This window comes from Macaca fascicularis, chromosome X, assembly GCF_037993035.2.
Source record: "Macaca fascicularis isolate 582-1 chromosome X, T2T-MFA8v1.1".
Classification (NCBI taxonomy): domain Eukaryota; kingdom Metazoa; phylum Chordata; class Mammalia; order Primates; family Cercopithecidae; genus Macaca; species Macaca fascicularis.
The window spans coordinates 6,790,657-6,806,684 of NC_088395.1; the positions used below are offsets into that span (position 1 = coordinate 6,790,657).

A 16,028-nucleotide genomic window follows, 5' to 3' on the forward strand; every position below is an offset into this window, starting at 1 on the left:
ACTGAAGGATGACATGATCGCTAGCACTTTTTTTTTTAAACAATAAAATGTATTTAAGGTATGTACATTTTTTAGACATAATGCTATTGTACACTTAATAGAATACAGTATAGTATAAACCTAACCTTATGTGTACTGGGAAACCAAAAACTTATTGTGACTAATTTTATTGCGATGTTTGCTTTACTGTGGTGGTCTGGAACTGAACCCACAATAGTTCTCACATATGCCTGTATCCAGTTTACTTAAAGATTCTAAATAAAACCATACTGCTTTTATTTGAGAGAGCTAGAAAAAAGAAAAGGATATTTTACACCTGCATGCCTAGAATCTGCTGAATATTTGTGTTGCCAGCTGGACAAAACTCTTATCTATCTGCAGAATTTTGCATTTTAAGTTTTACCCCCTTCTCAATTATTCTAGAAACAGAAACAGCTGCAGTGGACAACCAACCACTTACCACAAGAACGTAAGCTTGGCATGGTTCAGGTCTATTAGAAAACAGAACCAAAGGGAGCTAAGTCTATAATTTGATGCTGTTTCTCCGACATACAATATAGCATCTTACTCCAAATCTCTTTGTTCCCTTAATAGGAACACACGTGCCTTGTGCTTTCTATATTCCAGAAGACTTTTCAGTTTTCAGAAACAACAGATTACTCATTGATTACACTGTAGTGAAAGGCCAATCATGGCCCCTGAGATAAGGGCTCACCTCTGTCCCAAGCCCTCACACTGGCCTCCACCCTCAGCCATCTCCTTTGCAAATGTGGAAGAGAACCTACATTTCACCTAGCAAGGTTAAAACCAAAGGGTGCACTGTCAGCCCCCAGAGGAGACGGGGCAAAGAAAGAATGTGAACCTACCACCAGAGTTGCTTTGACATCCAGAGCAAGACCCATTACAAATGATGGAAGGAGGGGAGGTTGTGATTACTATCTCATTCCAACTAGGATCTCTGCACGTTCTGGGGTTGAACAATAACCACCTATTATGGAAGCATGCGGAATGATCCTTCACTTTGCTCCACCCTCCTCAGAAATGTGCCAAAACTCTTAGAAACCCCACTTGGAATGAATGACTTGATAACATCAAGTAGTAAGAACCGACTGAGGCTGAAAAGCTTGTCAGCTGCACTTTTAAACCTCATCAGACGTATTTCATGGGGTCAAATGACAACATACGTAGATTCTTCTGACAATATGTCTAGGGCATGCGCTAATATTACGTAAGAAAAATCTATTTTTGTCATCAGCTATATGGATGTTCCGGTGTCTAAAGAAACAGCCTACATGAAGTTAACAAAGAATGATAGCGCGAAACACACTCACGCTATGTCTGTGGAATTTTGGCCACACAGTAGACATGACTGTCAACTGTCTCAAGCAGCCTACAATCCCATCGGTACTGGGCTTGGTGATCCCCACAGAGACCCTACCTCCGTGCCCTCTTAGTGTCTCCTGGGCCCCAGACAGTGAGGCAGGCACTTACAGTCTCAAGTGCTATTATTTGGCAAAGAGGAAGCTATGGGAGTGCAAGAAGGCACAGAAGAGGTCTTCATTTTACTATATAAAGGTGAAGCAGAAGTCACTCATTAAAATCCTGCAATCTGGATTTATAAAGATGTGGTATATTATGGTCAACACTGCAAATGTTCTTATTACCCTTCGCAGATCTACCTTATTATTTTATGATATTTAAGAATTTGGAAATAAGCTTATTTTCCTTTGATTTTAAAAGGATTTTAAATAATTCTGTGTTAGACTCCAAGAAAACCACATTTTACACATACCACATTTTACATACACCAAAACTCCTAATTCTGAATATTCTTAATACCCATCCTCTGCCTGGCCCTCCCAGCATAGCCATTATCAACAGACAAGATCTTGAGTTTCTCCGCAAAGACCTAGACCCATGCTGCCCAAGCCAGTAGCCACCCACCAAGTGAGGCTACAGAGTGCTTGAAATGAGGCTAGTTCAAACTGAGATGTGTTGTATGTATAAAACACACACAGATTTTGAGAACCTAGTATCAAAATTAATGTCAAAAACTTCAATGATTTTCTTATAGTGACTTTGTATTAAATAATATTTTTGATACATTAGGTTACATCATTCAAATCAATGTCATCTGTATCTTTTTACTTATTAAAAGTTGCTCCCCAAAATTTCTGGCTCAATTCTGCGAGACAGAACTGCTCTGGACAACAAACTATCTTCTCTTTTAAAGAAATTGGGACCATCTTTTGTGTTCCTAATTTCGGTTATTTACAAAAGGAATCATCTTCCCTGTCCAGCTGCTGAGATACTGTTTAATAACTGTTATCTTCTTTCAAAATCATTCCAGTTTTTAACTAATCCCAGTCCCCTATTCTCTTTCTCTGAGTGGCATTTGAGAGCAAAAATTATTAATATTACCTAAATCATAACTGACTGTTACCTTGGTAATGAGAAACAGAATCCAAAGTGTTTTTTGTTTTGTTTTGTTTTGTTTTTAAAAAAAGGACAACAGCATCGTACATGTCAAAAGCATGGGAAAGTGTCCCGGCTTTCTTCCTGGTCAACATTTCCTCTAAAATCTCCATTTACTTCCTCATTCTCCTCTGATTAAACAAGCTTCTCCTCTAATGTTAACAATCCTCCATGAAACTATTCGTTTTCAATTTTACTTCCCCAAGTATGCAAGTATTGGGGCCACATCGACAAATAGAACTTCCTAGGAAAATGCACTCAAAATTCCCAAAAAACAGACCTACTGTAAAACAACTCATTATAAATTGATAATATATTGTTATGCAAACAACAGATACACTGAAGTGAGGTGCTAAAGAATGAGAGCAGGCATAATCTGGTAGATTAAATTAAAGTGGTACATTCTGGAAAGCTGTGTTTTGTATTTACACATTTGATGAAAGAATGGGATAAGCAAAGTTATATTTCCAAGAAAGTTTTGCAAGGCCTTACCACCTCAAAGAAGAGGTAGGGCAGGAAAGGAGGAAACGGGCAGAAAATGAGGGAGGGGAATAAGAAGTATGGCTTATTTTTCCAAATAGCACTAATTCTTGGTTATCTAACTAGATCAGAGGATTGGGTAACAATGTGAGGTCAATGCTTGTAATACCATTTAAGTCACATTCATCACTTCAGGGCATGGTTATGTGCGAATCTAGAATCAGAATGAGGCATCAAGCTCATTTAGAAGTTTAATAAATTTAATTTTAATGAGACATCTTGTTGGGTATTAAAATTCATGAGACTCCCAGAACAGGTTCTCTGGACCTTTATTAGAGGGTAAGAAATGTATTTGACAATTTAGCTTCTTGACCACCGGAGTAGGAAAATTCATGTCTACAAACTATACCTATGTATCCCAGAAGCTTTCTGACATTGAGTCATTTCAAATTTAGTAGCTGCATACACCGTTGGCTCCAATTAGTGACCTCCACGGGGATTTTTTTTCCTTTGGAATTTATCAGTTTATACCTGTGTGTTCATAAAATGAAGAGAATGGTTTCTGTGTGCCTTTTTAAAACAAAACACTGCTAGTGAATTACCCAGCAATATGATGAGCAGAAACAAGGTCACATTCACAATTTAAGATGAGCTCAACATCATTTATATTTAGAACGGGATCAATCTAGAATCGGTTGTCAGCTTGGCTTCTTATTAGCTGTGTGACCTTGGGCAAGTAGCTTTACCTCTCTGAGCTTCAGGGTTTTTTCTTTTTTTTTAATTACTGAAATGCAAATACTTCCTCCTAACTTGCAGGGTTTTGAAATGAAGGAATGATATACGTAAACAAGCAGGTCAGCTGTCTACACAGAGTATGCAGACATGTTTATAGATATATGAAGCCTCCTGGTGATTATGTGTCATAGTGTTGTGTTGAGGCTTTGGGTAGAGCTCAGCATAGTTCTGTCTTGAGTTAAAAACAGGGTTTTATTCTTTGAATTCTACTTGAATTCCTCTTGGCTGGTGAAGTTCACATGTGCTATGACTGACTACCTTAGTACACTGCCAAGTGTTTCTTAATGCCTCGGATTGATAGAGCAGCGGTTCTCAAACGTTCACGCACTTGTTAAAATGCAGATTCTGATTGGGCAGGGGTAGGGTGGCCCCCAGGTGATGTCCCTGGTGCTGGTCACCCTAGGCAGCCAGACCACTTGACAGACCTTCTGTGCCTCTACGCTGCTGACGGCGCGGGATAATTCCTTATGGTTGCATAGGGCACTCCTGTGCACTGCGGGAAGTTTAGCAGTATCGCTGGTCTAGACCCCACTAGATGCCGGTGACCCCATCACTCCACGCCAGCTGCGACAGCCAAAATGTCTCCTAACATCGCCATTGCCAGATGCCCTCAAGGCGGCAAAACCGCCAGGTGGAGAACAGCTACCATGTAGGATGCTACCATCAAGGTGCGCCCACAGCAGCAACCTTGGAGCAGGCAGGCAAGTATCCTCCAGGCTAGCTTGCAGACGGGGAAACTGAGGCTGGGCACCTCTCAAGGTCGCACGCCTGGATAACCGAAAAGACAGCGCGGAGGTCCCGCCGCGCCGCACTCTGCGGAGAGGACGCGGAGCCGCGCGCCCGCCCGGTGGTCCCCAGGGACCGCGCCCACGTGCTCCAGCCCCACGGGCTGCCCGCCGACCGGAAGCGGGTGCTGGGGCCGCGTAGACGCCGCGGCCACGCGCGCCCGCCAGCCCGGACATGGGCCCGCGGGCGCTCCCGGCCGCCGCCCGACTTCGGGGCCGGCGGGGGGCAGAGCGCGCGGGAGCCCGAGCGTCCCTGCTCGAACACCGCCCCGCCGCGGCCCCCCGGTCGTGACGTATCCCGCACCGACCGTTCCCACGCCCACCCAAGACCGCCCTCACGGGAGGCGGCGGCCGCACACTACCCACCCAGAAGAAGTCCGTCCATGTCAAAGATGAGGTGGGTGACGGGCTGCGGCGGGGGCGCCGCCATGGTACCGCCTTCCGGATTTGGGTGGGGGCGAGGAGGAAGTGCGCGCGCACCCGCCCGCCCCGCGCACGCGCACGCGCACTCACGGCCTCCTCGCGCGACCGGGCCGCTCTGCGCACGCGCCTCCCGCGGCCCCTCGCCGGGCGGCTCGGAGCCCTAGCGTCCTGGGCTGCCTAGTGCCGCTCCGCGCACGCGCACCTCGGGCTTTCGCCGCAGCAGCAGCTGCAGACCAGGGATGCGTCGCGGGCCGGCGTGATACGTTTACCCGTATCAACTCCTCCTCACTTCACACCCGGAATCGGTCCAAGCTACGCAGTCAGCGGCCGCGCAGAGCCGAGAGGGCAAATTCACTGCTTGACTTTGTATCAGGTGTGAATGAGGAAGGAGGGACAGTACAAGGGACTGTCGAGTGAGGAGAGGGGGTTGAAGTTTCTCAGGGTGGCATCACTGCTAGCCATCAGGTTGCAGACAAATGGCCTTGGTCACGAGGTCCCTGGGTGGGTTCGCCCGAGCCGCCAGCCCCTGGACCGTGGGTGGGTTTTTCTCAGTTTCGCTTGCCCGCCTCCCTGCGGTCCTGGACCGCGACTTGAACCGGCAGCCGCGCATGCGCAGTGTGCGGAGAGGCTGCACCACCTCCGTGCCTGCATCTCTGAGTGTCCCAGGCTGGTGCATTGTCCCAGAGCAAAACCAAGCTGCGCAAGGAGGATGCTGAAATAATACTAATAGTCAACATGCCTTGCTGGTTGTTCCTTCTTAGGTATCATCTGTCTTTTGGGCTGCTCTGAGTTTTCTTCCTTTTTTAACTTTTCAAATGCCACCTAAACAGCTTTCTTTCCCCCACCCCCCCGCCATCGTCAGAAAAATACTTTCTTGTCCCTGTTTGTATTTTGTGTTCGTTTATGCGGTATATTCACGTTTAAGGACAAGGATTGGACCTTTTGAGAAGCGGAAATAAGAGAGTTTTAAGACTTTAAAAATGTGAGGGTGTGTGGGGCGCAGTGGCTCACACCTGTAATCCCAGTACTTAGGGAGGCAGAGGTGGGAGTTGCGGGAATACTTTGAGCCCAGGAGTTTAAGAACTGTCTGGGCAATATAGCGAGACCCTGTTCTCCACAAAAGGGGAAAAAGATAAAAACAAAACAAAAAACAGGTGTAAACATAAGGATGTATTTCTAGTTTAGTGCCTACATGGTGGATGGGGGCACGCCTGGATTCAGCAAGAATTATCATCTATGATAGACAAAATGCATCTGTGTCTGTTTCCTCCTGGGTAAAATGGAGGTGATAAAGGAGGTGAGGCAGGCCAGGCCCTTAGTACTAGTGCATAATATATAGTCAATAAAATTATGTGTTCTTACAGCTGGTGCTATAAGATAGCTTCCCCCGTTTAATGCAATCGTGATTTCCCTTTGAGGACACGGAATTTCAGAGAAGGCAATTTATGAGCAAATTAGGAAGGGACTTGTGTGACTCAAATACAGTCATTCATGGTTTCTGTATTAGTTTGCTACAGCTGCCATAATAATGTACCACAGACTAAGTAACCTAAACAACAGATGTATATTGTGTCACAGATCTGGAGGCCAGAAGTCCTAGATCAAGATGTCAGCAGTCTTAATTCCTTCTGAGGGCTGTGAGGAAAGGACCTGTTCGAGGGCTGTGAGGAAAGGACCTGTTCCAGGCCTTTCTCCTCAGCTTGAACCTGCTTTCTTTTCCCTGTATCTTGTCCTGTTGTCTTCCCTCTGTGTGTGTCTCTGTGTCCAAATTTTCTCCTTTTTTAAGAACACCATTCTTATTGGACTAAGGACCACCCTAATGACTACATTTTAATTTGATTACCTCTGACAAGATCCTGTTTCCAAATAAGGTCACATTCTGAGGTAGTGGGGATGAGGACTCCAACATATATTTTTGGGGAACACAATTCCATAATAGATGCATTCCACACACATTGCTGTGGTACCTACAGTAAGTATGACAGTATTTTCCACCTGGAGTCTTTGGAATTCTCCCTCCCAGTTTCTTTCCATTCTCTGGAAACAAATGGATGCACACATGTCAGAGTTTCTGTTATTTTTTTGGTATCGTAACCACCTCACATTTCTGTTTAGTCATTAAATTAAGAAAGAGTATTTTTCTTTTTCTCTTCTTTTTTTTTTTTTTTTAATGAGACAGAGTCTCACTCTGTCGCCCAGGCTGGAGCACAGTGGTGCAATCTCTGCTCACTGCAGCCTCAGCATCCTGGCTCCAAGTGATTCTCCTGCCTCAGCCTCCCGAGTAGCTGGGATTACAGGCACCAGCCACCACACTCAGCTAATTTTTGTATTTTTTAGTAGAGATGGGGTTTTACCATATTGGCCAGGCTGGTCTTGAACTCCTGACCTAGTGATCTGCCCACCTTGGCTTCTCAAAGTGCTGGGATTACAGGCGTGAGCCACCAGGCCCGGCCAATAAAGAGTATTTTTCAAAGGAAAAAAGGCCCCAGTCCCATTTTGACGAAATGGCAAAGCCTCACAGTGATTGTGGAAGAGACAGATTGGGAAACCTTAGGTACTTCAGCTCTCCACAGATGTGAAAACATGCTTCACATTATTTTTTTATAAGTCTTATTTTCTATACTTTTCAGTAACATCACTTCTATGCATAAGATGGAAGACTCCTCTTTGCTTAAAAAAAAGAAAACAAACTGACTGTGTGAATGCTTCTCTGTTACAAGCTAGTTTGGAAAAGAATGAAATTTTGTTCTAGCAATGTGGTTTGTACACATATAACAAGTTAGTTTTTAGCTTTTCATAATTCTCCAACAGCCAAAGATGGCCGGCTTCTATGCTGACAGGGATGCATTTCCTTCCATGAATTACAGTTTACTTTTGTACAATTGTGTTTTCCCCATGGGACAATAAGTTACTTTTCCTGACAATTTTAAGATACAGTAGAAATGATCCAGTAAACTACGGTATGATGGCATCAAAAACACATTAACAATGGAACAGATAAACAGACGATCTTCTTTCACACAACATACAAACTTAAACATGCCATTTATTGTGTGTGTATACATATGCCATCCTCTATGAAGTCTTAGCTTATTTCAACTTCCTTAGTTTGTTGTCCTGGTTCCTGTTGTCTCTGTGCTTTTGTTATCTGTTGTATTTGGTTTCCAGTCTGCTATATCTGTTTTCTGTGAGCCCCCTTTGCCCCATTATTCTCTTTACTTTTCTGGGACACACATCTTGCCCAGTGTAGATGGAGGGTAACAGGTTGGACTAGGGACCATCTTTCTCAGTGGCTGTACACAGTCCACTTTTCTTGATGATGCTGAGAGACCAGAAAGCTCTGACTTCATCTGATGGGGCCTCAATTTGAGCTCCTTGCTGCAGACTTACCTGCCTTCTTCCCCTATATAGCTGGCTTAGCAAAGTTGACTTAGGAAGTCTCTTGCTTCAGAGGCACTGAATATTCTCACCCCTTCCTGCTGCTGGTTTCCTCCCAGCCCAGTGAGCTGTGGAAGGGAGCCTGACATAAATGGCTGAATTCGCCACTCCTGGTTTTGTACTCTCGGACGTATCTGGTACTTGTGTGTGGGGAGGGTCATTGTTTTTGAACCCCTTCACCATCAGAGTACACACTGGCTCTGAGCGAGAGGTCGGTTTGCTTCTCTGCAGTGGTGGATAACAGATGTGATCTGAACTGGTAGTGCCGGCATCCGCTGGGAGCTCACTAGAAATGCAGAATCCCAGCTGCCAGCCCCAGACTGACCGACTCAGCCTCTGCCTTTCAACCAGGACATCCAATAGTCTAGACCATTGACCCCTCCGGGGGTACACCAGCTACTTCCTTGTGGGGAGGGGGCTTAGGATGATTATTATTGTTGTTATTTTATTTATTTGGTTTTTTTTTTGAGACGGAGTCTCGCTCCGTCGCCCAGGCTGGAGTACGGTGGCGCGATCTCGGCTCACTGCAAGCTCTGCCTCTTGGATTCACGACATTTTCCTGCCTCAGCTTCCCGAGTAGCTGGGACTACAGGTGCCCGCCACTATGCCCCCGGCTAATTTTTTTGTATTTTTTAGTAGAGGCGGGATTTCACCATGTTAGCCAGGATGGTCTCGATCTCCTGACATTGTGATCCGCCTGCCTAAGCCTCCCAAAGTGCTGGGATTACAGGCGTTAGCCACCGTGCCCAGCCAGGATTATCATTTTAATGTAAAGAAGTAGCAAATGTGTTAAGTTTACCAACATTTATTTTTATTTTATTTTATTTTTTTGAGACAGGATCTCACTGTGTCGCCTAGGCTGGAGTGCAGTGGCATGATGTTGGCTCACTGCAACCCCACCCTTCCGGGTTCAAGCGATCCTGCCACCTCAGCCTTCTGGGTAGCTGGGACTGCAGGTGCCCACCACCATGCCTGGCTAATTTTTGTATTTTTTAGTGGAGACGGGGTTTCACCATGTTGGCCAGGCTAGTCTTAAACTCCTGACCTCAAGTGATCCACCTGCCTTGGCCTTCCAAAGTGCTGGAAGTACAGGCAGGAGCCATGGCACCCAGCCCTAACATTTAATATTTGTGTGAACACTGGTCAGTGTTCTTGTGTCTTGGTCTTTTCTCCAGGTATCCTTACAGGGAGGAGGGGAGACATCATTGCTTTCAACCATTTTATTTGATTTCAGCATAATGCAATGTACATATTAAGGTAAAGTGTATTTACGGTTTATATTATTTAATTTTTAAATCAGCTCTCAAAAAATGGACAAAGGGATCAAAGACATGCCTATGAAAATAATAAAATGTAGCTTCCTGTTAATAACAAGAAAGTAGAAATTCCAGCATCAGCTTTATAGCCTTCACTAATGATTACAGATCATGTTTCGTAATATCCATAATGTTAGTGCCTAAGTAGACACACACTATTCTAAAATAGCACATGTGAAGGGAGGATGTGTGCTCCAAAAATGTGGAGAAGTGAAGCATGTGGTCAGACCTTACCATGAGTTCGAATTTCCTCTGTCCTGCCAGGATTCTTACTGACTAGACATAACTAGACATCTGAGAGAGGGGCTCAGGCTTCATCACTCCCCACCCTTTATCATCATATTGTTCTGGGATTTAGGGCTCCTGACTCCAAACAGTTCCCTCCTCGTTTGCTCCTCTCTCTGTTTCTCCTTCCCGCCCTTTCTTTCCTCCTTCTCTCTTTCCCTGTCTTCCTTCCTGTCCTCCTCCTCGACTCCCTCCCTCTCTCCTTTCCTCCCTTCCTTTCCTTCTTCTCTCTTTCCCTGTCTTCCTTCCTGTCCTCCTCCTCGTCTCCTTCCCTCTCTCCTTCCCTCCCTTCCTTTCCTCCTCCTCTCTTTTCCTGTCTTCCTTCCTGATCTCCTCCTCCACTCTCTCCCTCTCTCCTTCCTTCCCTTCCTTTCCTCCTGTCTTCCTCCTGTCCTCCTCCTTGACTCCTTCCCTCTCTTCCTTTCCTCCTTCTCTCTTTCCCTGTTTTCCTTACTGTTCTCCTCCTGCACTCTCTCTTTTCTTCCCTTCCTTTCCTCCTTCTCTCTTTTCCTGTCTTCCTTTCTGTCCTCCTCCTCGACTCCCTCCCTCTCTGCTTCCTTCTCTTCCTTTCCTCCTTCTCTCTTTTCCCATCTTCCTTCCTGTTCTCCTCAACTCCCTCCCTCTCTCCTTCCCTCCCTTCCTTTCCTCCTTCTCTCTTTTCCTGTCTCCCTTCCTGTCCTCTTCCTCGACTCCCTCCCTCTCTGCTTCCTTCCCTTTCTTTCCTCCTTCTCTCTTTTCCTGTCTTCCTTCCTTCCTTCCTGTCCTCCTGCTCGACTCCCTCCCTGCTTCCTTCCCTTCCTTTCTTTCTTCTCTCTTTTCCTGTCTTCCTGTTCTCCTTCTAAACTCCCTCCCCCTCTCCTGCCCTCTCTCCCTCTTTTCCTTTTTTCTTTCCCTCCTGATGTTGCCTCTAGCGTAGCCTCCTCCCTCCAGGACCTGTGAGGGGTTTGTGCACCCATAATGGATACAACTGGGGATGTCAGCAACTTGGGCCTTTGCTGTGTCTTGCACCACATTCACAAAGAGGGGTACCCACTGGCCCTGCCCGCTGAAGCTTCTCTCCTTGAGTGGAATCACAGCTGGAGCTCACCACGCAGAGTGCTGAGTGCCATCTCTAATGTGTGCCTTGTGTCGTCGCTGCTTCTGAATAAACCACATGCCCACCTGCAAGGCTCTGAGTTCCTGTCACATCTTATGCAAGTTGCTTAGTGCTCTGGTCACTTCTCCAAAGTGTTTAGAAAGGCCACATGCTGAGTGTCTGAGATGAAAGAGTGAGTAGTTTATGGTTAAAGTTGGCTCATTGTTTCATAGCAACTGTGGTAATAACCACCAGCCCTCAAACAATTAGAATGTGCTTAGAACTTTATAAATGATCTCTTACTTCATTGACTCGGCAACTTTGCAAGGTAAACAATGGAATTCTTCTTCTTATAGAAATAAAGAAATGGAGCATGAGGAAAGTCAGGTACCTTGCTCAAGTCGTATACCTGAAAATGATCAGGGTGGAGACTTCAACCTCTGTTGGTCTTCCTTCCTCAAAAAAAGCCAAAAGGCAAAAAATATCTATTAATATGTTTCATATATGTTTTCAAAATTTCTTATGTTGTACTTAAGCAATCAGGACCACAACATGAATAGATAATATCAAAATCAAACACAAGAATGAATGTGCAAATAAAGGGGAAAAAACTATTCTAGAAACCACCAGCAAAAAAACGATAAGGAAAAGGAACCTTCAAAAATAAACAAGGAACATTTGTTTTCTTCAATTCTGATATCAGTATGGCATATCAGCGATAACATGGTTCAACCAGTCATTTCTAGGATTGAAAGTTTTCGCCTTTATTTTACTTGCACCCAACTCCTGTGCTGCTTGGTGCAAGCTAACATCTGGAGGGAACAGAAAGCTGGTTGCACAGCCTCTCCCTTCAGCTTCCCCATGATCATGTAAGCCTGGAAAATGTGCTGAATGAGTCCTTGCCTCCTCAATTCATAGCCACGTGTTCATTTGAAACTCTCCCATTTTTGTGGTCAATGATCTTCCCATTTTTTTTTTTAACATAACAATTCTCAGACTTACTCAACAGGGGCCATCACACATGCTCTTTCAAAAGAACATAATATCTCCTTCAAACACACTTTAGAAATACCAGATTACCGTTAGGCATAGGGTCCATTCTGACTTACATTCTGCCTTACCACCAACTTTCTTGAGAAGCAATCATTCAGTAAGGCTGTGGGATTTTGCCAAGTGAGCGTGACACCAAACACATTGGAAAAGCAGAGTAAATTTACAGAGTAAAATTCAGAGAATGAGAATCTTAGGTACCTCAAATAGTTAAGATTTTAAGAATCTTAAAGGGAACAGAATATGTTTATATGTATATATGTATACCATACATATATAAGCTATATAAATAATATATTGGTGTGCATGGTTTTGATAAACTTGAGGAAATGCCTTTATATATAACTTCAATATATTTAGTTTGTATATATTCACAAATGTGTATGTTAAATATTATATTACAAATAATGCAACTGCATGACTTTAAGAAAGTTAAGAAGAAAGATGATTACAGTAGGTTCTCACTTGTTCGGAGGTCTTTGGAAACTGTGACTTTAAGCAAAGCCACATATAACAAAGCCATTTTTTGTTCTCATCAACTTTATAACAAAATGATGTTGAATGAAACAATATGCTGTATATCGTTCCCCTTAAAGTTGCAATTTCCAAGAATCAGCCAGGTATGGAGGCTCACGCCTGTAATCTCAGCACTTTGGGAGGCCGAGGCCAGTGGATTGCTTGAGCTCAGGAGTTCAAGACCAGCCTGGGCAACATGGTGAAACCCCATCTCTACAAAAAAATACAAAAATTAGCTGGGTGTGATAGCATGTACCTGTTGTCCCAGCTACTTGAGGGGACTGAGGTGGGAGGATTGCTTAAGCCTGGGAGGTCGAGGCTGCAGTGAGCTCTGATCGTGCCACTGTACTCCAGCCTGGGTGTCATAGTGAGAACCTATCTCAAAAAAAAAAAAAAAAAAATTCTGAGAATCTATTGACGTTAAGTCAGGAGTTATTGTGTATATGATTTAAATGTAGTTAATTTATTACATATATACACACATATAGGTGCATGCATGTGTGGGGTTTTTATTTTTAGCTGGCTCTTCTCTTTGGATGTATGTGTGGTTCTAACAAACTTCAGGCGAAAGGTCTTTAATATATGTGTATATATATTTATATATAATTGCATAGGTTTGAGAGTTGTTTAATAGGCTAAGTGAAGTAGATGGGTCAAACAGGTACAACACATGTATTTTGTTCTCTTGTGGGCACATTTCAGTTGAATATGTTTATTGGCTGCTGTTGTATTAGTGCATAAACAATAACATTTGGAAGCATCTATTTCAAGTCAATTTCCTAGGGCCCTTTAAACCACTCTGAAAGAAGCTTAGAGGCAATAAATTTCCATGATCCCTTCCTCCTGGAGTAAACTAGGATGCCAGTTAAAGAAAGGTAATTTACTAGGACTTAGGTTTTGGTTTAATAATAAAGCTATAACTTGAAACATGGAAATGCAGTATAGCAAGGAGAAGGCTGTGATTAAATCTGCTCCTGAAAAATGGAAAGTGAATGATAATTAAAAACCACAAATATGCAAAAATACCCAGAAACTATTCATAATTTTTTGTGTTCCTTCTTTGATCTACCCCCAACCATGTTTCATGTAACACACATAGGAGGAATTCTGGGGTTTTCCATGTGGTTTTGCCCTTTCCTGTGCCATAACCTTTACTTTAATAGACAAGGAGGGGGTCCCCAAACCAGAGATTTGAGAGCACTTTCGGTGTTTTAACGTTTCTAGAATTTATGAAGTTGGCAAATGGCTTGGAGAAGAATAGTTGAGCCCATCCTGAATATATACAGAGCTCACTACTGTTTGTCTTGTGCAGTTGTGGATGTTGCAATAGGGAGACTGTAGACTGGATTCTGGGGCTCCAGGTCTCTTCCTTCTGCATGGCTAAGAGGAAAACCCTTCTGTGAGCACCGTGTTGCTCTCGTCCCACTTGTCCGATTTGCATTGAGATGCTTTTTCCTTGATTCAGGGCCCTAATTATCAAGCCTTGACCTTTGCTCATGCAATTGCTGCATGTCGAGTCTTTGAGAGTGAGTGTTCTCTTGCTTATCTCTGATTGCATGTGTCCTTCTTCTGTGGGACTCCAGGATTTCCCACCAACAGTCTCTCTATTGGGTTCTTTCTGGGTACAGGCCCAAGTATGAAGACATGCCCAGTGTTACCTTGAGGGTTCCTGTGCAATGCCTCTGATGGTTGGCACAGTTATAGGAATGTCAAATATCAGGTAGGTTCAACTCTGAACAATTTCATTAAGCATCTACACGAATTCATATACCAAAGTCTGTGCTTTTCATGATCTTAAAGCACAGTAATTTTCATAGCTCGTAAAGTAAAATCTTTTCACTTCTGTCTTCTCAAAATTGCCAAAAAGGATCATCCATTTCTTTTGGCCAGGCACCATGCCCTGGGACATTATATCTAATCAATAAAGGGTTACTGATCAGAGGGGCCTAAGATGTATACTTCTGCCTGCCTTACTGGTGAGAAAGCTGATGCCCCAAGTGATTAAGCACTTTTTGGAGGTCATACAGCTAGTGGGTGCTGGAATCAGAATACCATGTCTGTCTGACTCCAAAGTCCTCCATCCACATATCAAGACAAATTATTCTGGAGAATATTTATTGTAACGGGATACTCATTTGACATCATTGTGAAATGAGATGGAAAAAAAATGGCATCCTATAGGAATTTTCCATGTAGATAGCCAGGAACCCTATGGATCTCTGGCCTCACAGCAACGAGAGAAGTGAAGGCTTATGAAGAGGTTTATACGGCATTATAGCCCTACCTCTTCCCCAGTGGAGTTAGGCTTTCTTTTTTCTTGTTTTCTAAATGAAATAAAAACAAATGACATGGCATGCATCTCTCTTAGCCTCAATCCAATGTTGAGGCTTCAGCGACACTCCTCAGAGAGGTTGATATTTGATTGTGCATCTCTTGGGGGACCTAGGGGACATGATCCCCCAAGGGATCAGGACCTGATCCCTGCCAGATCTACACTACAGACTTCTGATCTCGAGGGCTAGGGGGAGTTGATTTAGGTTGCACTTTCAGAGTCCCTCAAACAAATATGCATGACCAGATAACCTTAATGATTTGGACTTTTGCCCCACAAAATCTGGGATGAGGAGGAGACTCCAGCAGAGTGACACCACTGGAAAACCAGTTGGAGGAAAAGACGACATCGCCCGCATCTCAGGAGTTGCAGATGGGGGAGATCCAGCTGGCCTGGCTTCCAAGAACTTAAAAAAATGCCCTTCAGGTTTGCCTGAAATCTTCACATGACGGCGCCAGTGGGAGAAGAACCTTCTGCTCCTTTTTGCCTTCCTTTCCTGCTACTCTCCAGGTGGAGAGATCAGTAACCACAGCAGGGGAAATGAGGGAGGAGGACAATTGAGAAAGCCAGAAGCTTCCCCATGTGTGCCTTCTGTTTCAGGACCACGAAAAGCATACCTTAGCTGGAGGTAGGGTGGGGAGGAAAGGAAGTCTTACTCTGGAATTAAAGCTGCAGAGATTTAGCATTTCATTCGACATTTAACTTTGATCTTGAAAGCATTCAGTGACCAGAAACATCATGTGATGTGCTGGAATTTTGACCACTAGCTGGTATAAGACATTTCTGCAATGAGTAAGTTTTATAGAGACCCTGGGAGACAAATCGTTGCCTTTTGGTAAAATCCGAGTCATATTTATTCATGTTAAAATACTTTTCAGGTTTCAGCATGCCCAAATCCTTGGTTATTATTGAGAATAGAAAATGGGCTAACACCGCTACTTTATATATTATTTGAGTGCCTACTGAGAGCCAGAGGCACACAAAATAATTAGAAATAAGCAATTTTTTTATTTATAGAAGCAGAATAATGAAAACAAAGACTCAGATTAGGCTTTTTT

The 16,028-nt window shown here is 43.9% G+C and overlaps 2 protein-coding genes across 8 annotated transcripts in view; one reads left to right on the plus strand and one right to left on the minus strand.

The window, feature by feature from the left end:
• The window catches only part of PUDP (pseudouridine 5'-phosphatase), a 175,018-nt gene extending 169,980 nt beyond the window's left edge, over positions 1 to 5,038 (minus strand). For all 4 annotated transcript variants that reach the window (XR_006695338.3, XR_012429965.1, XM_015443417.4 and 1 more), the window contains exon 1: positions 4,902 to 5,038. Coding sequence is in view for 2 of the 4 variants with exons in the window: in XM_015443417.4 (XP_015298903.3) it covers positions 4,902 to 4,965 (64 nt within the window). In the remaining 2 variants the exon portion in view is untranslated. The remainder of the gene's footprint in view (positions 1 to 4,901) is intronic.
• Positions 4,160 to 16,028, plus strand: part of STS (steroid sulfatase) — a 285,243-nt gene continuing 273,374 nt past the window's right edge. For 3 of the 4 annotated variants that reach the window (XM_074029461.1, XM_074029460.1, XM_045383840.2), the window contains exon 1: positions 5,151 to 5,331. The gene's annotated coding sequence lies outside the window, so the exon portion shown is untranslated. Of the gene's footprint in view, positions 4,456 to 5,150; positions 5,332 to 16,028 lie in introns of those variants that run through there. The other variant, XM_065538097.1, reaches the window with a different exon arrangement.